Source organism: Natrix helvetica (assembly GCF_964273705.1).
Source record: "Natrix helvetica genome assembly, chromosome: Z".
NCBI classification, from domain to species: domain Eukaryota; kingdom Metazoa; phylum Chordata; class Lepidosauria; order Squamata; family Natricidae; genus Natrix; species Natrix helvetica.
Genome location: NC_138554.1, coordinates 21,296,352 through 21,319,247, shown reverse-complemented (window position 1 = coordinate 21,319,247; position 22,896 = coordinate 21,296,352). Strand labels below are relative to the sequence as shown.

Below are 22,896 nucleotides of genomic sequence, written 5' to 3'. Positions count from 1 at the left end.
TTCCTTTTTTTGTGTGTATTGCGATTAGAAACCTTAAAAGAACCGATCTCTCTTCTATTGGGATATGATTTCTGCCACACCAATGTTCAATAGCTGGAGCCGCTCCTTCTCGCACTTTTCATATAAATACATTTTTAAATGTCCAGTGGTGGTTTTTTGGTGTTTCGCAATCGTTTTTAATCTCTAATGTTGTATGAAAACATAGGAAAATAACCGTTGAAATTAAAAAAAGATGGTTGTTACAGAGACCCGACAGAATCCGATTTTTAAAAATGCGCATGCGCAATGCACCACCCAAGCCAGGCGGGCGCGTCTATGCCTTTCCCCCCCCTAACGCTCAGGGTGGGGATTGGATTCAACGCCTCTAAGTTGCGATCGATTGTGCTGGGCTCGACTTTTACAGCCTCGCTAGAGGGGAAAGTGATGGGGGTAAGAGCTTTCGCGAGCTCCGATGCGTCGATGGCGCGGTGGAATCGCCGACTCCGTTTGTGTGCTTGGGGATTAGCGCCGCCCCTTGGGACTGGGGCCGTAAGTGCCTCTGAGCATACACAGAATGCCGTTTCTCAAAAAGGCAGCGGGTTCGCCGCTCTTTTATTGGCCTAAGATTTAAATCCGAGGCATCTGCTTTTTTTGGAAAGCAGTTAAATTATTTTGGGCCCGTGAGTATCTCATGTACAACCATTCCGGACTTGAACACAGGACTGGAGCTTTTAAGGCTGCGCTTTTAACTTCTGTACCGAAATCCTTAACTTCGTTTGACACGTCCTCACGGTTAACATTTGGAGATTTGGGGGTAGGTCTTCAGGAAAAAAAACACGGCTCCAGGGGTTTTTATTTTATTTTCTTCAAGATATGAATGTGGTTTAGTATGATGCGGATGTAAAAAACCTGTTTAGCTTCTGTTCCCTCTGTTCACTTCCATTAAGTGATAACCATGAGGAAATACAGGTAGTCCTCGACTTACGACCACAATTGAGCCCAAAATTGCTGTGGCCAAGTGAGACATTTGTTAAGTGGATTTTGTCCCATTTTACGACCTTTCTTGCCACAGTTGTTAAGTTAGTTGTTAAGTTAGAGACATGGTTATTAAGTGAAACTGGCCTCCCCATTGACTTTGCTTGTCAGAAGGTCGCAAAAGGGGGGCACATGACCTTGGGGCACTGCAAGCTTCATAAAAAGGAGTCAGTTGCCAAGCATCTGAATTTTGATCACGTGGCTAGAGGATGCTGCAATGGTAGTAAATGTGAAAAAAGTTGTCACTTTTTTCAAGTGCCATTGTAACTTTGGTCACTAAATGAACTGTTGTAAGTTGAGGACTACCTGTATTTGTACAGAGTTTTCAAGTGGGCATCATATTTTGTGTATGCATTTTAGCTATTGATAATTACATTTTTATCCTGCCTTTATTTTATAAATAACTCAAGATGGGGGACATACCTAATCTCCTCTTATGTTCCCTACAACAACAAACTGTTAGATAGATTAGGCTGAGAGTGTGCGACTGGCCCAAATTCACTCAGCCAACTTTCATGCCTAAAACAGGACTAAAACACAAATTCTCCTGTTTTTAGCCTAGTGCCTGAACCACTACGCCAATTTGACTGAATTGGTACAACAATTCTAGTGAGTTGTTATATTAGTATTGCCTATGATTAAATATAAGAGGCCTGACATGAAGAGATCCTGGTTTGAGATCCAGTGAACTCATGGTTCATACATCTGTTGTATATCTCTCTACTGCCCTCTTCAAACTTGGAGTAGGTGATTAATTTTGAATAATCAGACTACTGGTATATATACTAATTTGACAGAAATCCACCTGAACATGAAAATATTTAGACCTGTTTAGATTTCTTTAGGATTGTGATGTTTGTCTCCTGCCAGTATAGCAACTCTTTAGCAACTGAATGGCAAAGATTGCAATTTCATCTGCATTTGTAATGTTTTTAAATGTTTTTTGTGATAATAGTATATATATATTTCTAAATTACTATAGGCTTTCATCATGACTTCCATCTCTTGAAAAATCACTGGACTCAAAACCATCTTTATATACTGCTTTTAATTCCCCTGGTGGAAAGGCCTTTTAAAAAACCTTCTTGCCCATTCTTGCAATATCTTGGAGGCATAATACTGTAGTATTATTAAAACCTAACCAAAGAAAGTATGTTTTGCATGAGAAGTTGCTTTTTTGTGTAGTTGATTCCAAACGTTTATAGCAAAAGTCAATATTCCAAATTACCTGAGCCCTTACATCCATTTCTGACTTTTAGATCAAAATCATATTTAGCTTTTTGCTGTTTATTTCAAAATTTTTATGTTCTTAACCTTGTAATTAATTTGTTTGTTCAGAGTTGAATATAAACCCACCCAATGAAGACTTTTCAAATGCTGTCATTCCAAAGGCTTCTAATATCTTCTGAATAGTTAGAAGAATATTTCTGAAAGTCATTAGAAAGTGAGATTTGTAAATGTAGTGTCCTTTACAAGGCTTCGCCATGATTGTGAACAAGATGGCTAATTCCTTTGTCTCCCAGAACTCAAACACATGGGCAACTGATGTCCTGCTGCCTCTTCATGAAAAGCAGTTGTCCGGAGCATAATGTGAGTGATCTCTTGTCCTTTCCTTATCCAGAGAAGTTCCAAGGAAACAGTCAGAGAACTGTCTGTGAAAGAGTTCACCATACTTCTCCTGGAAGCCATTTTCTTTGTTATTTTGATAGATGATCCATTAGTGCATAAATCTATTTCAGATTGGTAGATGATAACAATTCTGCTTATTGCGAACCAGAACTTAAGATGCTTGGTTTGTTGGTTGTTCAAGACCTGAGCACAAGACAGGGCGAGTTCCCATCCTCGTCCCAGCTCCCGCCAACCTAGCAGTTTGAGACATGCAAATGTGACTAGATAAATAGGTACCACTTTGGTGGGAAGGTAACAGTGCTCTGTGACATCATGCTGGCCACATCACTGTGGACATTTCTTTGCTTTGACAGTGCTGGCTCAATGGCCTTGAAATGGAGATGAGCACTGCCCCCTATAGTCAGCAATGACTAGTGGAATAAACTCTGCAGGGACTCCTTTACTTTACGTTTTCAATAACACAACATTATTTTGTGCTTTTCTTCATTTTGGGATGCGTTACTGTAGCTATAGAGTAGCTACAGTGTTATATCTCGTTATGTTTTGCCAGTTATCTCTGATTCTTGACACCCCAGAGTTCGCCATATTTGCACTTCTCCTCTGGTCTCATCTTCTCTTTATTATAGCCATGGAAGAAGCCAGCACTGTGGAGGAAGGGGAAGTGACCTCAGGGATGCAATCCTTGGCAGTAGAAGATGGGCCTGGTCCGGATTTAGCTTCTGCCACTGAGGAACAAGATGACGCTGCCAGAGAAACTGAGGGGGAATTATCAGGCAAGGGAGAGGAATCTGCTGAAGAGGATTGGTGCGTCCCCTGCAGTGATGAGGAGCTGGATTCTCCAGATAACTGGATGCCTGAACCCAAGGAGATCCGCCGTTTATATGAGCTCATTGCTGAGCACGGGACTCTGGAGATTCAGGCCGAAATCCTCCCTCGGCGAAACCCAACCCCAGAGCCTGACAGTGAAGATGAGGATAAATCTGATGGACAATCTGAACACCAAGAAGAAGAGGAGGAGGAGAAGTGAGAAATTGGTTTTTGTATTTGGCTTAAAGGAGGGAGGAATCTTAAGATTTGAAGTTATGTTAAAGGGAGGAATGGTAGGCTTGAGAATATTGCCAAGTTGATTCTTTTTTCCCTCCCTCTGTTTGTTCCAGGCCTCATGTACCTACTGAATTCGACTTTGATGATGAGCCTGCCACTCCCAAAAGCTCCTTGATTGATCGACGGAGAACTCCTGGTATGTAAGGAAGGCAGTTGAGTTTCCATAAGAGGAGCATTGCCAGGCCAATTAATTATGGAATATATCATTCTGCTCCCCCAAGCTGGCCCACCAGTTGCTTATGCCCACAAGCTGGGTGTGGGTGCAATAGGACCTTCCCTCTGTGTTCCCAATTGCAAATAGGAATAGCGCTTAGACTTATACACCGCATTACAATGCTTTACAGCCCCCTCTAAGCGGTTTACAGAGTCAGCATATTGCCCCCAACAATCTGGGTTCCCATTTTACCCACCTTGGAAGGATGGAAGGCTGAATCAACCTTGATCAGTCAGGATCGAACTGCTGACAGTCGGCAGAGTTAACCTGCAATACGGCCTTCTAATCAACGCTCCGTCATATTCAGATCATCATAGATCCAAATATAATCAACCGTTTGTTTAGCAAGTCTGGAGAGGAGCAGTGGTTGACTAATTTCACTTGCCGTATACAGAGAGTCCTCAACTTACAACCATTCTTTTAGCAACTGTTTGAAGTTACAAAAAAAGTGATTCATGACTGGTCATGTTCAGCCATCATGAGTAGTAGGTACTGAACAGTATAACCATTCTCCATGACTTGGTATCTGATCCTTGTGTAATGCAAAGTTGGTAGTCATCCCTCCTCTGAGTTGATTGAAGAACCACTTCCTCTTGGCTGTCCTGAATCTCCCACCATTTGTTGGATGACTCCGACTTCTAGCTTATGCAAGTGAGAAAAGGAAAGAAACACTTCCTCCCTTGCATAATTTTTATGCATCATACCCATTTAATCATTTTTATTGAAGTCAAAAACTCCATAGAGGTGAACGGTTAAGGGACCAGGATAGAAACTGGGAGACCAGGAGCTCTAGTTCCACCCTAGGCATATAGCCAGCTGGATAACCTTGGGCCAGTCCCTCTCAACCCTAGGAAGGAAGCAATGGCAAACCGCTTCTGAAAAACCTTGCCAAGAAAACTGCAAGGACTTGCCTAGGCAATCCCCAGGGATCAATACTGACTCAGTACGTGTGTGTGTGTGTGTGTGTGGAAATAAAATGGTTATATTTTCAGAGTCTGTAATGTCTTTCGTCCACATTTCTCACTAGGGTTTATTAAAAATAGTAGATTTTTAGAAAGAGGATCCTAGACAAAAATAAATAAATAAATCACCTCTTGTGTTGTAACATTCACTTTTTGAAGTACCCCGATTGCTGAGAAGTAGTACAGGCAGTGCTCAACTTGCTTCAACAATTAGGACAAGAATTTCCATTGCTAAGCCATTCGGTTGTTAAGTGAGTCGCACCTGATTTTATGACTTTTTTTTTTTTTTGCCAAAGTTGTTAAGCAACTCACTGCAGGTGTTCAGCGAATCACATGGTCATGAAGGAAATCCAGTTTCCCGCATTGACTTTGCTTGTCAGAAGCTGACTGGGAAGGTCGCAAATAGTCACGTGACCCCGGGATGCTGCACCTGCTTGCCAAGCATCTAAATTTTGGTCATGTGAGCCCAGGGATGTTGCAAAGGTCCTAAGTAAGAGGACTAGTCATAAGTCACTTTTCTCAGTGCCGTAACGTTTGAACAGTCTGAACCAATGGTTGTAAATTGAGGACTATCTGTATAAAAAGTATTATTTAGGTAGCAAAGTTGTCAGTTTCTTAACCCAACAAATAAATTCTGTTGCTGGGCAGTTTTCTCCCACCTGCTTCCTCATGGTTTTTAATTATTTTACATTTCTCTGTAAGAACAGCAAAGATTGCACTCTATTTTTGCCTCGCAGGCCTATTAAGCTAGTTTGATGTATGAATTTCATCTTCCAATCCTGATTTCTGATTAATTTCCAGGGACATTAGCTAAGAGTCAGAAAAGAGAAGCTCGCCTGGACAAGGTGCTGTCAGACATGAAGCGCCACAAAGTGCTGGAGGAGCAAATTATGAAGACCGGCTGTGACCTCTTTGACCTTGATTCAGATGATGTACCCACTCCAAAACGACCCTCTGGTCTCTTCCTTCGTCAGCGCAAATACTAACAATAATGAAGAAGATAAGCCGAGAGAGGAGGATGGAATGGAACTATTGGGTGCAGATACAAGGGGAAGGAACTCCTGCCTAAACCCGTTAGTACCCTGGACTTAGATTCTGATCCCATACAGGTTGCTGGAGGTACTTGCTTTCATGTTTCTGGGTGTAATAAAACTCTGTGAGTTTGCTTTTAATTTAATTTCTGTGAATTATTCTTATAGTAATGGAAAGAGTTGCCAATCAGGAGGAGAGGAGTGGTTGAGCACCTACAATTTCACTTGCCCTATATAGACAGTCCTCAACTTAGCAAGCATTTGTTTAGCAATCATTCAAAATTACAACAGCAGTGAAAAAAAATGATGACTGGTGCTTGCAGTTACAATCGTCCCCATGTTCACATGATCTGAATTCAGGTGCTTGGCAACTGGCACGCATTTATGATGTTGCAGTGTCCCAGGGTCATGTGATCCCTACTTGCAGCCTTCCCAGCCATCTTCCAGCAACTGAAATCAATGGGAGAAACTGGATTCATTTAATGACCAAACAATTCATTTAAGAATTACAGCAATTCACTTAACTGGAAAAATGTCATTAAACAGGTGTAATTCACAACAACTGTCCTTAGCAACAGAAATTCTGTCCCAATTGTGGTTGTAAATTGAGGTTGTGTTTACCCCGTTTTGTCTGCTTACCCTCAATCTTTTTGTGATCTTGGAATTGATAAAGCTATGCTGTTCCCTGTCACAAATGTCCTTCTCAAAAAAGCCAACACAGTTCTAGGCTGCATTAACGGATAGAATCAAGATCACATGAAGGGTTAATACCACTTTATAATGCCTTGGTAAGGCCACACTTGGAATACTGCATCCAGCTTTGGTCGCCATGATGTAAAAAAAATGTTGAGACTACGGTAGAAAGAGTGGAGAGAAGAGCAACAAAGATGATTAGGGGACTGGAGGCTAAACATACAAAGAACAGTTGCTGGGATTGGGTATGTCTAGTTTAATGAAAAGAAGGACTAGAGGAGACACGATAGCAGTGATCCAATATCTCAGAGGCTGCCACAAAGAAGAGGGAATCAACCTATTCTCCAAAGCACCTGAAGGCAAGACAAGAAGCAATGGGTGAAAACTAATCAAGGAGAGAAGCAACTAGTACTAGGAAGAAATTTCCTGACAGAACAATTTATCAGTGGAATAACTTGCCTCCAGATGTTGTGAATGCTCCAACACTGGAAGTTTTTAAGAAGAGATTGGACAACCATTTGTCTGAAATGGTATAAGGTTTGCTGGCTAAGCAGGGGGTTGGACTAGAAGATCTCCAAGGTTCCTTCCAGCTTTATTCTATTCTATTTTATTCTGTTCTTTATTTTTACTTATTTATTTATTTATCAACATGTACACGGTAACTGGTATTAGTATAGACATGGACATTTTTGCATGAGATTGGTACAAATAGATGGATACAAATAAGTATAACATGGCCATGAACACATAAAATGAGTACATATCAATGGGAACAGTAGAACAGGAACAGTAGGCACACTAGTGCGCTTATGCATGCCCCCTTAGGGATCTCTTAGGAAATGTGAGAAGTCCACAGTGTTTAAGGTCAAATATATGGGGGTTTGAGGAACTAACAACGGAATTAGGTAGAGTGTTCCAGGCATTGACCATTCTGTTGCTGAATTCATATTTTCTGCAATCGAGTTTGGACTTTGGAGTAGTTTGAGTTTATATCAATTGTTTGCCCGTGTATTATTGCGGTTGAAGTTGAAGTAGTCATTTACAGGTAGGATGTTATAGCAGATAATTTTGTGTACTATGCTCAGGTCGGAATGTAGGCGGCGTAGTTCGAGGTTGTCCAGGCCTAAAATTTCAAGCCTGGTGGCATAGGGTATTTTACTGTGAGCAGATGAGTTAAGTACTCTTCTTGTGAAATATCTCTGGACCCTCTCTATTGTATTAATATCCGATATACAGTGTGGATTCCAGGCAGGTGAGCAGTATTCAAGGATTGGTCTAGTAAAGGTTTTGTATGCCCTAGTTAGCAGTATCGTGTTACCAGAGAAAAAACTTTGTAAAATAAGGTTGGCAACTCTTAATGCCTTTTTGGCATTGTTGTTTCAGTGAACTCTGGGGCTTAGATCTTTTGAGATAAGTACTCTTAGGTCCTTGACAGAGTGTGGTTCATCTATTAAGTCATATCCGACCAACTTGTATTTGGTGTTCTGGTTTTTGTTGCCAATGTGTAGGACAGAGCATTGGTTAGCAGAGATTTGGAGTTGCCAATTGTTTGACCATTCAGATACATAATCAAGACTGGTAGTATTGCCTGTGATGTTAAATAGTTTTACGTTGTTGGCAAAGAGGACACAGCTGCTTATAACATGATCGCAGAGGTTGTTTATGTAAAGCAGAAAGAGTGTGGGTCCTAATACGCTGTCTTGGGGAACACCACTATTAACTGGTGCAGGGTTTGATATTGCACTTCCAATTTTGACTACTTGTTGCCTGTTTGATAGGCACGTAGCTATTCCTTTATGCAAAGATCCAGAAATGTCGTAGGAGCTTTGTTTTAACAGAAGTTTGTCATGTACCACTGAATCAAAGGCTTTGCAGAAGTCTATGTAGATTGCATCTATTGCTTTACCCTGGTCGAGTTGTGTGCAAGTATAGGAGCTGCAGATTACAAGACACATTTTTTCTAAAACCAAATTGCTTGTTAGAGAGTAGGTTATTTGTCTCTAAGTGGAAGGTAATGGATTGGTTTATGATGGATTCCATGACTTTATAGGAGACACAGCAAAGGGAGATTGGTCAGTAATTCTCAACTAGGCTGGGGTCTCCTTTTTTGAAGATAGGAATGACTGTTGCTAGTACTGACCATGGGTAAGGCAAGGAGCTGGTTGTAAAAGATACTTCATTAGAGGTTCGGCTATGGCAGTGGAGAGCTTTTTCAGAAAGTAGGCAAATATTCTATCAGGACCAATAGATAGAGATGGTTTTAGGTTGCGTAGGGCCCTTTTGATAGAGTCTTCAGTATTCTATTCCTATTCCTATTCCTATTCTAATGTCCTGTGATGTAAAAGGGCAATGCAGCTGCTGGGATGATCCCTTGACAGTTCCGAACTTAAAGGAAGCAAAAAAAGCAATTCCTCACTTTGTGTGAATGAAAAGCATGTACCGTACTTAGAGTTGCCAGGGAACATGGCCTGGTGAATCAGAAATCTTAAATAGTAACCAAACTTAATCAACTTTAATTTATAAACAATTTGAAAACATGTTTACATGCATAGATAGAAATTGTAGCTGTCATCTTCACAAAGCAAGGAGAGGATGGGGTGAGTCTTTTGTTCTGCTCTTGGGAATTTGATGAGTAGGAAAAACAAAAAAACATTCAGAATTCCTGCTGAGCATAATTAGACTTGTACAAATAGACAAAAATCTGGCAAATAAACTATCAGATTCCACTTCAAAAATTTGAGATGCTCTCTTGTGTGTGTGCGCCGTGCGCTTCTTTTAGCAGATTATCCCTGTATGTTTTTAAATTATTCTATGAAGGATAATAAGATCCCATTGTCAAAGTTACAATCTTAAGAACAAATATAAAAAGTGAACAACAGTGACTCATGCTGTGTGGGAATTTAAAACAAAATGTGTACAGGAATTTGATGAGGGGGGAAAATGACAAAGGCTTTTAAAAGATTGGAAGCCTTATATGGAGTTTTTGTTGAAAGAAGGAAAGATTGAAATGATGTCTTAGGTTTGGGAGCAGAAAGAGGAGAAAGAATATGATAAAAGTAGGATGGCAAATTTATATTTTTCTTTTTATTCATTTTTTATTATTTTTTTAAAAAAACTTTATACTTTTATTGTACATAGACTTACAACAGTTCATTTAGTGACCATTCAAAGTTACAACGGCACTGAAAAAAGTGAGTTGTGACCATTTTTCACACTTATAACCGTTGTAGCATCCCCATGGTCACGTGATCAAAATTTGGATGCTTGCAACTGACTCATATTCGTGACGGTTGCATTGTTCCAGGGTCATGTGATCAACTTTTGCAACCTCACAAGCAAAGTCAATGGGGAAGCCATATTCACTTAACAACCATGTTACTAACTTAACAGCTGCAGTGACAACTGTGGCAAAAAAGGTTGTAAAATGGGGCAACGTTCACTTAAGAAATGTCTCACTTGACAACATAAAATTTGGGTTCATTTGTGGTCATAAGTCAAGGACTACCTGTATATTCTAATTAAAAATATTTTTAAAAGTATACAGGAAACATGGATAAAAAAGCTTGTCTGATTTGGGATAGTGATATTCTAGACAAATAAGCATTCATTATTATCTTCTCCTCATATACTACTGTAGTACTATCCTGTCAGTGATTTCTATAACTTCATCCAGTTTGGGTTACCAAACTACAAAAAGATATTGAGACTTTGGAAAAAGTGCAAAGAAGCACTTAATTAAAGGCCTGGAGACTAAAATACATGAGGAACAGTTGCAGGATTTGGATTCGGTTAGTCCAAAGAAAAGAAGGCCTAGGAGTGAAATGATAGCAGTATGCCAGTATAGGAGAGGTTGCTACAAAGAGGTCAATTTATTTACTAAAACACTTGTAGGCAAGAGAAGAAACAACGGATGGAAACTAATCAAGGACAGAAGCAACCAGGAACTAAGGAGAAACTTTCTAACAGTAAGAACAATTAACCAATGGAACAGCTTGTCGTCAGAAGTTATAGGTGCTTCATTACTGGAGGTTTTTAAGAAGAGACTGAACAGTCATTTGTCTGAAATGCTGTAGGGTCTCCTACTTGAGCAGGGGGTTGGACTAGAAAACCTACAAGGTCCCTTCCAGCTCTATTAAGATCGATATTTACCTTACTCCCTGCAGCTTTTGATCTCCATCCCATGTGATTTTCCTTCTACTCTGCTTGGTTGTACTTCCTGACATCAGAGTTTAATGCACTTTTTAAAAATAAGCCTGGCTGATGTTCAAGAATAAAATCGTGGCTAGTGCCTTTAATCTCATTACTCACATGAGTAAATTCCTAATGGTTTCTCCTGCAAGAAAGAAATGTCTTGACAAAAAACATGAGTCTCTAAGGATTTTATTGGAATACAGCTGGCTAGAATTTTTCAAAATTAAATCCTTGACACAAATGTTGAGCTACAGATATTGTGAAAGAACAATAATTTATCACAGACAGGTGTAGAAACAGACTATTTTACTTTGGTTAATTTCTTACCCTCCTTTTCTTCCCAAAATAACCCTGAAGAAATCTATACTAATAATACAGAATGTGGATTTCATATACTTCATTAAATTTGAGGGTAACTAGTACTACAGTGTAGTCAGCAATATTCCCACCTGCACAGGCTGAACAGAACAGTGCTGTGAGAGGGAGGGGGGACCCAACAAGGAACTATACAGTACAAGAAAGAAAACCAAAACGTCCCAGATCACAAAAATCTCTAGGATGAGTTTTATGAGAGGGCACAGAATCACCTTGAAGAAAAAGATATTTTCATGGCTTTGCAAATCTCTCTGTCGTTTTTGCATTACACATTGGGCCCTATTCCGTCTGCAAAACAATGACTCTAGGTCCAAGACTATTGAGTGTAGGGAGTGGTTGATTTTTGTGAGGAGCAGCAGATACTTTGAGATTGTGTCCATGCCCCCAATTCTTGTTGGCTCAAGCATCTATCGTCCAGGGGCAAAGATATAATCCAACGCCTGTCGTTCAGGCCCTGCTACGTTGGGATGCCAGAGATCAGCAATAAAAATCACCTGAGGTCCATCGCTGGGGGAACCTGTAACAAAGATGGTTGCAGTTATCATCTCAATTTAATTTCAAATCCTTTCCAACAATCAGAGCAGATCAGACCAAAACAAGGTGTTTCTCCCCGATAGCTTGCCAGATAAAATGAAAGAAAAAAATATATTAAAAAGATTGCATTAATTTGGTGTAGCAAACATATGAGATATAAATGGGATTGGGCTAGTTTGTGGTTTATTGTGATACTTGCCAACCATATTTTAGACCAGCATGTTGCACCATAGCTAATGGTTTCAAATTGTAGTTAATCTGCTTTGTGTACACAGATAATCAGCAAAACCTGGTTCAATTAACCCTGGCCGAATGTCAAAAAAATCATCAAAATAACAGAATACCTAGAAAATGGGTAGGAGGATTTTGGTGCTACCTACGGTATTTTATCTTTGGACTTCACCTTTCACTCGCTTCAGCTCTGCTCATCATTGTTCCACAATGCAGCCCTGAATAGATGATTCCTCAAGAAAGACCTTTCGCCAAAAATAAATAAAATACCCCAACTCTCTTTTAGGTGCTTAAAATTGTGCAAAATACATTCTCTTGGGGAAACGTCCCAAAATCCTACACAGAGAGAATGGTAGGAAAGAAAATTGCCTAGAGGTTTGTTTGTTTGTTTGTTTTATTGGATTTATATGCCGCCCTTCTCCCAAAGGACTCAGGGCAGCATACAACATTAAAAAACACATATTACAAAACTTAAAAGAAAATTAGAAACAATCCAAGAAACAAACCGAATTAATATAACACTAACATTTTTAAAATTAGATAAAATTAACAGCCCAGGCCGGCTTGCTGGAAAAGCCAACTTTTTAGGGCGCGTCGGAAGGACCGGAGGTCGGGGATTATGTGAAGCTCCGGGGGCAGCTCATTCCAGAGGGAAGGCGCTCCCACAGAGAAGGCTCTCCCCCTGGGGGTCGCTAGCCGACACTGTCTGGCCGACGGCACCCTGAGGAGGCCAACTCTGTGGGATCGCACTGGACGGTGGGAGGCTATTGGTGGCAGTAGGTGGTCTCGCAGATGGTCGTGAATTTAGGATAGTATTGGACAGGGGTGGGATTCAGCCAGTTCGGACCAGTTCGGGCAAACTGATAGCTCCGATGATCAGCTGGGGAGTGAACCAGTCAGCTCCGACGATCAGCTGAAGAGAGAACCGGTTTTCTCTGACGATCATATGGGCCAGCCCGCCCCTGTGTTTTATTTACTTATATCTTCTCAGCTGATTCACGTGGCAGAGTGGATTTCCTCAGCTGTATTACTCCCCAGAAGTAACGTGGAAGGTAAGCTTTGTTAAAACTGCATACATGCAAAGCACGCAATCACCGAACCGGTTGTTAAACCAGCAGGATCCCACTACTGGTATTGGATCTCTCATACTCTGAGACTTTTTAAAGAGGCCAAAGCTCACTGGAGAAGTGGGATAAGACAGGGGTCCCCAACCTGGCATGGTCTGTAGACTGGCACCTGGCTGCGGCATACCAGAAACCAGGCCACACAAATAAGTGAAGCCCCATCCCTGGTGTGCAGGTAGCATGCGAAACCACGCCTCTTTTGGTCCAAGGAAAAAACTCTCTTTATGAAAACAGTCCCTGGTGCCCAAAAAGTTGGGGGCCACTGGGATAAGAGACAACCACTCAACCTTTGTGTGACATTCCTAAAGCTGAGATGTTCTGATGAGCACTTTTATTCAGAACAAATCTATACAATGGGGAGCTTTCAAGGAAGTCCTAGCCTCCAACTGCTTTTTGGGAAGAGAGGTTTTTGAAGACAACTCTCTTCAGTCCTTACGCCTGCTTTTTTTTTGAACTCTTACCATTATGCGCTGTGGTGTGCAAGAAGGAATCATCCACCAGAAGGCAGTATCCTTCAGACCAGCACTGTGGCTCACCACCCACCACCAACTCACAACCAGGTGGCACTTTTAGCCCTAGAAGAAGAATGAATAAGCTGTGAGAGGGAGGCTTACTGAAGGATGTTTCATATCCCACCCACCCCTCACCAGAGAGAGAAGAGAAACATGCTGATGTAAAGCACTAATTATGGAAACAACTTCCCACAATGGGAGCAAGAGAAGCTGTCATTTGCAAAACCAAGAATGGGTACCCCATTTGCATATAGAATTTTTATCACCCCATCCAGAATCGTGGCCACAAATTGGTGTGTGTGTGTGTCTCCTTCTTGGTTCAGCATAAAGTAAACTCTTTGCCTGTCTTGCAAAGAACAGTCATAGCAGGAATATAGAAATTACAGAAGATAATTGTCTTTGGAGACCCTCGATCATTCATGGTTGTCCTATAGCTGCTTTCTCCAGAAGGCAACTGGACTTACTTGGTTTTTTTTTTCCTTCAAAAACATTTAGCTTCTCATCCATGAAACCTCTTCAGTTCTAACAGTTAGAACTGAAGAAGCTCCTTGGATGAGAAGCAAAAAGTTTTAAAAGAAAAAAAAGTAAGAAAGTCCAGTTACCTTCTGGAAAAAAACATCTTTGGGACCACAGAGACAGGGAAAAGAAGATCTACACAACATTTTAAAAAATGTTTTCTGAAAAACCCTGTTCGCATCCTCCTGCCTTCACTTGAGGTCAAATGCCTGAGATTTTATTGTAAGCTATTGAAAAACTTTAAACTTTTCAAAAACTTGATTAGGAGCCACCCAGAATTGGTTATAAAACTGGGGTTGGGGGGGCTATATAAATGTTGTAAATAAAAAGGTAAAAAGAGTTTATTTGATTCTCCTTGTGCTACCTACCCACCTACCCGTCATACTTGCACTGTAGATCAAAGTGTTGGCCAATGATGCATGTTTCTCATAGCACCTTCCTTGAAGAGGCATCCTACAAAGAATGCCTCTTCTGAAATGCCACTTGTCAGACTTTCTAAAAAATAAATTTTGTTTATAATTTGTGGAGCAAATTCATCTGAAGCAGTGCTGCAGTTCACAACAATTATTCCAATCTGCTTGTTTGGCTGCTTCTAAATATAAATAGCACAGTTAATAAAATAGAACAATAATGATAAACCAAGCTTATAAACCGCTCTTATTTAGGGAACAAAAGAGTTCAGTAACTAGACAGCATGTATTACGCTGAAAGGAGATGCTGGCAATACAGGTTTTCAGATACTGGTGCCCCTTCCCCACTAAGTAGATGCTGTGATCTGACCCATTCATTGCTCCTCTAGTGTTTGCTCACCTAGGTGGCACCGTACCCTGGTGTTTGTTGGTCCATAGGTGCCAGGTAGCACAGTTCCAGGCTGCAAGACATTAAAGCAGGCGTTTCCAAAGCAATTGGCGTTGATAAAGGTGCGTAGTGCGCTGAGTGCCCGATACGTCCATGGGCAGCTGCGACAATTCTGTGCTATGCACTCCCCCTGTCGGTAGAGGTAATAACTATGCCAGCCAGGGTTGGCGTTGACCATCCATCCCCGTGGCATTGGGGTTCCTGGTTCAAAGTCCCTTGCAATGCCCTCGAATTCCCGCAGGATGGCTGGGAAACTGAGTTCAAGAATCTCCACATCGTGACGCTGGGACTCGCGGGGAAAATAGGGGGCGGAAGGCAAGTCGGGGAGGTAGAAGGCGCTGGGCTTCTGGATCGCCATCCGTTCGCCCAGCTGATAATGGGCCTGGTCCCGGATACCTTTGTGCAGCCGGTTCATACCTGACCACGAATAGCGCTTGGCGTAATCTCGTAGGCTGCGATACAGGCGCTGGTTGATAGCATCGCCCCTGAGGGTACGGCGAGGGCATCCTTCTTCGGTTGGCACACCTTGCGGATGAGACACAGGGGCTACCTGCCCTGTCCCCACACGATAGCAGTACCAGATGAACAAGAGGGCCAGAGAACCTAGCACAGCTATGGCCGGCTCTGGCCGAGAGTGCCATGTAGAGGGGTCAGGGAGGAGTGGGGACAGAAGGCCACGGAGACCCCAATCAGCCATGATGCTGGGCATCTTTGGGCAAAGTTAGAGCATCTTATGCAAATCTGCTGGCCTCCCCAGCCATTCTGAATCGCCCAGGCCAATTCATAGGGTGCCCTTTTCAACCCTCATTTTCTATTTCTTCCTATTTAATACTTTGCTCCGCTGCTGCATGAATCCGTTCTTTAAACGGATGCCTAATTTCTGAGCCTTCTGCCAATCATTTTCACCATGTCTGTCCCACACGCCACCCCATTTCTCTCTCCCTCTGTCACTATGTCCTCTTCTTCTAAACTGGTCATCATTCTGCCTTATCAATTCTGCTTATCTCCTCTCATCTGCCTCCATTGCTGTAATAGCCCACCCACGGTCTGTTCTAACTCTGTCCTCACTAGTCACCTTCTCTGCTGATGTCCTCCATTTATTGCAAGACAAATGATACCTTCCCCAGACAGATGTGTTTCCCCTCCCCACCCTTTAAAAAAAATCTCTACCTGTTCATTTGTCCATTTCCCAGTCCTTCCATCTTCTAATATTCTTGCCTTGTCTGTCTCTCCCCCAAAATGCCTTTATCACCCTGTGTGATTTTCATTCTATCTCCTCCTGGCTGAACTCCTCCGTTGCCAATTGTCTACAGTAATTTCTGTTCATGCACATAGACTACCAGAGGCATCCGGAAAAGATTAGAGCTTCCCCCTCCACCACCACCCCATTCCCCCCCTCCCGCTGCTCTAATCCGCCATCCCTCCCTTTGACGTCTTCCTCTCCTTCCTCGTATCAGCACAAGCCGAGGTTTCACTGCATAAACAGCCACCCCAACCACAGCTCGGAACCCCCTGTATCAACCGTCCTGGGATGGGCATATGGTCACCCCGATGATTGATCTCATCAGTAAGCAATCATTTCTAGGGTTCTGGGGTTGGGCGTAGGATTGAAGGATGAATTGTTGAGGGCGCCAAAAGGTAAGCTGTCAGCTAGGCCCGCTTTAGTCTAGGGCCCCTCCTCCTCCTCTAACTGCAGCATAGGCTCAGCCACATTGTAGGCAACCCCTGCCTGCAGCGCAGCCATCTTTCCACTCCCCTTCCCTCCCCCCCCCCCAACCTATGCATTTCAGGCTGCAGCTGATTGCTGCATCAGTTGTATTTCTGAAATAAATTCTTTAAGCTGCACACCAATGGTTACTACTAATCGGAACGTTCCCATCCTTAGCATCTCCCTTAGCAGCTCCTGGTACCTATATCCTAGCAACTGCCTGGCAACCACAATGTCTCCCTAGCAACCATCCTCCCATAGCAACTTTCATAGTAACCATTGTGAAAGGAGATTAAGTTGAAGCTGCCAAAAAGGGGAGGCTCCTTCTTTTGCCACCGCCCCCCCCCCCCCACCGAAGAGCGATCACGTCCCCACCTTTATAAGCTCTACATCTATCCCTCTCTAATTATTTTAAAAATGCATTTTTTTGCATCTTGATTGTGTGCCTGGCTTTTGTAGCCTCAGACAAAAAAGGCCCAGGATGGGAGGGGGTGAGGATGGTCGTGTTGGGGGCTGTAGAGTTTTTATAGCAGAGTTATAATTGGGAGGTCAAACCTTGGAGTTGTGAGGACGAAGGAGCTGAGATGGGAAGTGGGAAGTTGGAGGATGGAAAAAGTTACAAATAATGTTGGTGCAGAGAGGAAGAAAGAAGAGCAATTCTAAGATGGATTTTGAGGAAGGGAAGAAAAAAATAGAAGAATGATGCACAATATGGGAATATTTTAATAATAAACACAACATTTCTGTGAAATGCTAAATAAATATTACCTTAAAAATGCTGTGGCCTGTGATTTGCAAATATCTACAGAAATGAGGAAGGTATTAAAGTACACACAAAAACACACACAGACACACAAAACCCAAACCTAAACCCACATTGAGAAATGCGTAAGTTCAAATGGAGTCAGAGATTCTGCTTACATGAATTTTCCAAAAATGGCAACATAAATATTTGATAGTTTCTTGCTGTACCTCTTTTGTAAAAAAAAAGATAGGTAATCTAAGGAGCCGGTCATGTTTTACTCTTCTCATCTGCTTCCTTACAAGGAATGACCAAAATATTATTCTGTATTTTTGTAACAAAATGCATAACTTATTTCCAGAGTTCTTGTGGGAGGTGAGGTTACAAATCATTAAATAATATTTGCAATATCACTAATAAAGTTTGCATCCGTTTTCCTCCAAAGAGGGTTTATTTTCTGTAAGAGAATAGGTATTGAACAATTTCCCTTTATTATCTAGAAAAGGACATTTATTTATTATATTGGCTTGGCAAATCAGGAAGCTGTATTTTTTTAATAGGAATGGACTGTTACATTATGTACCTCATTTTTAAAAAAATCAAATAATTTATTTTCCATATTGCGCTTTCAACCTATACTTATGGTCATTTGCTAGGATGCCGGTGAGGATTTATATTCCCCCATCTCTATAATATTCAGAATAATGCATAGATCCCATCCAAATTGCAACTGCAAATACACATTGGATTTCATTGTCAAGGATAAAAGGGTGGGGGGGGGAGAGAGACTTGTTTTGCCAACACACTGAAGGTTTTACATTTTTAAAAAAGAACCGTTCACGATATCCTTCTATTCTTATTCAAGTTTTTTCTGGTTTGATAAGAGAATCTATTGCAAGAAAAGAATAGGGAAGAGAAACCATATGGTAATGGTCATATATCTATAGGTGACTTTCCAGATGGGTATGTAGGTGGCAGAGGAAGAAAGATACGATGCCTTTTCTTAAGCAAAGAAATTCATTTTGGCCTCCCCTGTTTCTCCATTCAATTGGGCGAATGTAAGACATGGGAGAAAAAGAGGGGTTCTGGGTGAAAGAGGCCTGACATCATGCCTGCTCTGAAAAATAATTTCACTGAAAGGAAGCAGTCCGCTGCATTTCTCGTTCTATAAACGAAAAAGGGAAGAGGGGGTCCACATAACACAGTTAATCAGCTATGCAGCAAGCAGGAGCAGACTGCAGAAAAGGCACATTTCCAAAACACAAATAGAAAAAGCCTAGGTTGCTTTGGAAAGGCAAAAGGGAAAAATCCTACAGAACTAGCCCTTGTAAAGAAGCTACTGCATTTTCATTTGCTAAGCAGACTCCTAGCTCCACGGCTCCCTTGCCTGGCAGGAGAAGGAAATAGCCAGACTAGGTATTCTGCAGGTCTGAAGAAATCCAAAATGCGCTGTTTGGAAAAAGCAGGACTCAACATGCCTCTTCTGCTGCTGCTGCTTTGCTCCCTGTCTCTTCTACAAGGTAAGCGGGAAGCTTTTTAGCACAAGGGCTGGGGAGGGGGCGGCCGGTGACCCAAACGGGAAGGGGCTTATTTCAATTTAACCATCTTTTGTATTAAAGAAGAGGGGGGGTTGAAAATCCATCTTCATCACTACCAGCTTCTCCCCACCCGCCTTTCCCCAGCGCAAATGGCAGGTGGGCATGTTGTAAAGATGGTGTTGTAGGCAAGGGAAGCCTATTTGAAAATACATCTTGACATGGACCAAAATAAAGGGGGGGGGATTCGTTTTCGTTGCTTGGGGATGCACACATTTTTAAACAGCTATAGGGAAACGACAGTCGCTAGAGGATAAAAGAAGGGAGTTGATATTTGATGGTCTGTGATATCTCCTAAGGTGAAAATTGTGGAGGGGAAGGGAGAGAGGGGTTGTTCTCTGTGTTGTAGTAAGCAGAATGTAGAAATCTGATGAGGATCCCAGTCAATAGCAAGGAGGATGTAATTTGGGGTGCTCTTTGGAAAACGGAGAGGAATTCTATTTTTAAAATCTGTAAAATCTGCTAGAGAGAGAGATTTGGAATCATCTTCACTTTACCTTCTCCTATATCTTTGAGGCATTATAAAGGTTGGCAGTGATTTTAAGGGAAGTGATTATCTACAAGGGAGGGTTGTCAGGTTGTTACAGAAGGTTGCAAATGAAGCACAAATTTGAGGCTGACCCTTGACGGGAAGTTACAGAAATGACTGAAGATTTGATAGTTAGATTTGAAAGCTGACCTGAATTTTTGAACACCAGGATCCAAGAAATGGAATGGAGTGAGATGTGCATTAATTGAAGTAGGCAAAGAACAATCTTTCCCCCACTGGGGGGGGGGGGGGGAATCCCTGGGGTTTTGTATATAGAAAGAAAAACAAATTCAATATTCATGCATTGCTAAACTGATAAAGCAGAGTCCGGGTCAAAATGAGGGTGCCCCAATAAAGGTTCACTCAGAAGGTTCGCAAGCATAATGGCAAAGACTTAAAGAGCTTGAGGGAAGGGTGGGGGGCATTATGAAATCATGCAAAAGGGCGAGCTGTTTGGCGACAAATTTCCTAAAAAAAGGAAGTTGGCATCCTGCAGCTCTGCAAATTCAATGAAGGATAAGAAGTTCAAATTTGCTGGATAGGTTAAGGTGAACCCTGATGCAACAGGGAGTCACCCTGGCAAAGGCCATTCAGAAGGATGGTGGTAGGGAAGAAGGTCTCAGACTTTTGTGGGGCACAAGGATGTAAGGAGGAGGAGGAGAGGAAGAAGCAGCTAGGCCTAGGAAACCAAGAGGGAGGGATAGGGGTGACATTCTTGAGGCAGGAAGATACATAGATTTTCCACGTAGATGTTAAGGACACAAGGTTTTATTTCTGGGCTGCAGTTAAGAGCATATTTTTCTCCTCCTCCAACACCACCACCATCATCCTTGTTGACTTGGGATGGGAGAGGTTGAGATACAGCACCCAGGAGGTGCTGAACGTGGCATATGAAAACCCAGCAAGATGTCACCTCACAGAATTTTCTGTTAGAGGCATTTCCCTCTCCAGAGGCATCACCACTAGGTTTTGTTCAGTTGAGCAAACAAAGGTGGGGAAACCCACTTTACCCCAAGACCAGCAAGTCAGGCCTTTCCACTTCTCAGAGTACCAGCCATTTGACTGAGGGAATAGCAAATGCACAGGGCACCCAAGCCCGTGAGGCAGCTGGCCTTCTTAATAGAGGGAGCTCAGAGCAATTAATGGTTTGTCAGAAGCTGCCCAGATCCCACATGCTGGCAGTTGCCTGCAGCGGCTACAGCTGTCAGCCCTGAACATGTCATATCAGGCAATCCTAGTGATGTGCGGCACTCATCATTTGAGGCCTTTTAGCTCTCTGATCGGATCTGCAGGCTTCTCTGCTCTTCCAAGCAGGAATGGCCTCTTCAAGTTGGCTATTACCCTTCCCTCAGCAGCCTGCCTCCTAACCGTAGGCTTTTGCTAACCTCCATGTTCCCTTCTATTTATTCAGCATGAAGCAAAGTTTAATGTATAAATATGAAGCCAAATGACGCAGCTTTCTGCAGCAAAAGTGAAGGGAGGCAGCATTCACAAGATCACTTTTACACCCGTAGGTCTCCAGTGGGTATATGAGCTACCCGATTTCCCCTCAAGACATCATAGCTACAAATTATTTGCCTCTTTTCACAAGGGAGCGATCCAGGTTTTCTGAGAAGACCACATCATTTAGACAAATCATTTCATCTTAATTCACTTTAATCACCAGTTCTGTTAGATTGCCTGAGTTTTAACAAACCATTTCTATTTTGTACTTTTAATTGCTTATTTAGTAGGCATGAATAAAGAGGAATTTTTCTCTTTCCCTCTAAATAATAAATTAGCAAATGGATTTGTCTTTTTTATGTTTGTGGAACAGTTTAAATTACTTCTAGAGGACAACATACAGATCATCATCATAAGTATATATGTGTGAAATTATATTTTATGTTTTTTAATTATGATTGTCGATAAAAATATGATTAAGCTGCAATTCGAAGTACTGTACTCTGGAAAGTCAACATAAGTTTGTAAATGTTACTGTTTATTTCAATTAATTTGGGCAAAGAAATATGGAAAATAAGTTGAGGGGATGATGTTGAAGGTATATCCCAAATTTTTTAGGGACTAGTATCCCATGTTCAGGATTTTCACTTAGAGAATATAAGTTTGTAGAATCAAGTTTCTGATTCTTATTTCTATGTCAATTATTTGCCTGGGAAAAGAGATTATATCTATTTGGAAAAAGAAAAAAAAGTATGTGGCCCAATTCCCCTGTTGTAATGTACAGATTGCTCTCAATGCAGTTTATAAACTCTGTCGAAAGAACCTGCCCTCTAAAACCTTCCCCAATGTTAGCCATTTTAAGAAGTGTGGACTTCAATTCCCAGAATACCTCAGCCAGCATTGGAGGGAGATTATTCTAAAATAGCAGTGAAAGTGTTCATAGTGCAAAAGAGAAGGCCTCAACATGGTTAGAAGAACTAGCATAGTCAGGAATCAGTATACAAGCACTGCATAGTTTTCCTGCGGAATTTCATCTTAAGAAATTATACAAAATAAGCCAAGAAGACCCAGAGGACACATGGGTGCTGCTGGAAAGCCTAGCAAGATCACACATAGCATCATAAAGCCGTCCTCAATGTATGACCACAATTGGAACTTTTGTCACAAGCAGTTAGGTTGTTAAGTGAGTCATGCCCAGCTTTATGACCTTTGTTGCTGTGGTTATTAAGCAAATCACCCAATTGTTAAATGAACACATAGTCATTAAATGAACCTAGCTTCCCCTGTTTACTTTGCTTGTCAAAAGCCAGTTGGGAAGGTCACAGATGGAGATCATATAACCACAGGATATATAACTTTTGTAAATGCATGTTGGTTGCCAAGTGCCCAAAATCCTGATCCTGTGACCACAAGGATGCTGTGTGAAGACCAGTCATCACTTTTTTCAGCCCTGACACAATTTTGAATGGTCCCTAAAGGAATGATAAGAAGGCTATCTATAGGCAAGGGATGGTGAACCTTTCCGGCACTCAGTGCCAAAAACGGAGTGCACACACACATACAAGGCACCAAGTGCCGAAAAGGGAGCACTTTGCATGCATGCGCACACTTTGCGCTTCACACATGGTCATCTGGGCAGCGTCTGGGAAGAGGAGCTGCGCAGAGGGATGCACGAGCCAGGAAATGAATTTCCAGTTTTCGATGCGTGCATGCGCACCAACCAGGAAGTCTTCCGGTTACACACCGATCGGCTGACTGGTGCACATGCTCATGCCGGAAAATGGAAGACCAGCTCTTCCAGTTTCTGACACTGCATGCATGCATAAAGGTCAGCTGACCATCTCATGTGGATGTGTGCCAGAAACCTGGAAAAGGAAAGGGCAACGCCAAG

General features: G+C 42.0%; 3 protein-coding genes across 8 annotated transcripts in view; 2 read left to right on the top strand and 1 right to left on the bottom strand.

The window, feature by feature from the left end:
- Positions 1-408: 408 nt before the first annotated feature.
- Positions 409-6,095, top strand: PAGR1 (PAXIP1 associated glutamate rich protein 1). 3 transcript variants are annotated; one of them, XM_081932967.1, is made up of 6 exons: positions 410-659; positions 1,997-2,160; positions 2,538-2,604; positions 3,270-3,666; positions 3,801-3,883; positions 5,725-6,095. In XM_081932967.1, exons 4-6 carry the CDS (start codon positions 3,272-3,274, stop codon positions 5,907-5,909), a joined length of 663 nt encoding a protein of 220 aa, XP_081789093.1. In that variant the 5' UTR covers positions 410-659; positions 1,997-2,160; positions 2,538-2,604; positions 3,270-3,271; the 3' UTR covers positions 5,910-6,095. The 3 variants fall into 3 exon arrangements, with proteins under 3 accessions (XP_081789094.1, XP_081789093.1, XP_081789092.1); XM_081932966.1 differs by having other exon boundaries at positions 410-793; XM_081932968.1 differs by lacking the exons at positions 1,997-2,160; positions 2,538-2,604 and having other exon boundaries at positions 409-793.
- A 3,735-nt stretch (positions 6,096-9,830) lies between these two features.
- On the bottom strand, positions 9,831-16,094 carry ASPHD1 (aspartate beta-hydroxylase domain containing 1). Of its 2 annotated transcripts, XM_081933855.1 has the most exons (3): positions 14,941-16,094; positions 13,564-13,677; positions 9,831-11,730 (listed from the first exon to the last, which is right to left on the bottom strand). In XM_081933855.1, exons 1-3 carry the CDS (start codon positions 15,695-15,697, stop codon positions 11,621-11,623), a joined length of 981 nt encoding a protein of 326 aa, XP_081789981.1. In that variant the 5' UTR covers positions 15,698-16,094; the 3' UTR covers positions 9,831-11,620. The 2 variants fall into 2 exon arrangements, with proteins under 2 accessions (XP_081789981.1, XP_081789982.1); XM_081933856.1 differs by lacking the exon at positions 13,564-13,677.
- A 2,604-nt stretch (positions 16,095-18,698) lies between these two features.
- SEZ6L2 (seizure related 6 homolog like 2) overlaps positions 18,699-22,896 on the top strand; it is a 38,275-nt gene continuing 34,077 nt past the window's right edge. For all 3 annotated transcript variants that reach the window (XM_081933189.1, XM_081933188.1, XM_081933187.1), the window contains exon 1: positions 18,699-18,958. In XM_081933189.1, the coding sequence (XP_081789315.1) occupies positions 18,883-18,958 (76 nt within the window). In that variant the 5' untranslated portion in view covers positions 18,699-18,882. The remainder of the gene's footprint in view (positions 18,959-22,896) is intronic.

Coding starts and splice junctions, on each gene's coding strand:
- ASPHD1 (XM_081933855.1), bottom strand. CDS start 15,697: ATGCCCAGCATCATGGCTGATTGGGGTCTCCGTGGCCTTCTGTCCCCA. Junction 13,678..14,940: donor CAGGGTACGGTGCCACCTAG/GTGAGCAAACAC, acceptor TTCTTCTTCTAG/GGCTAAAAGTGCCACCTGGT. Junction 11,731..13,563: donor GCACACCACAGCGCATAATG/GTAAGAGTTCAA, acceptor TCTTTGTTACAG/GTTCCCCCAGCGATGGACCT.
- PAGR1 (XM_081932968.1), top strand. CDS start 3,272: ATGGAAGAAGCCAGCACTGTGGAGGAAGGGGAAGTGACCTCAGGGATG. Junction 3,667..3,800: donor GAAGAAGAGGAGGAGGAGAA/GTGAGAAATTGG, acceptor TGTTTGTTCCAG/GCCTCATGTACCTACTGAAT. Junction 3,884..5,724: donor TGATCGACGGAGAACTCCTG/GTATGTAAGGAA, acceptor ATTAATTTCCAG/GGACATTAGCTAAGAGTCAG.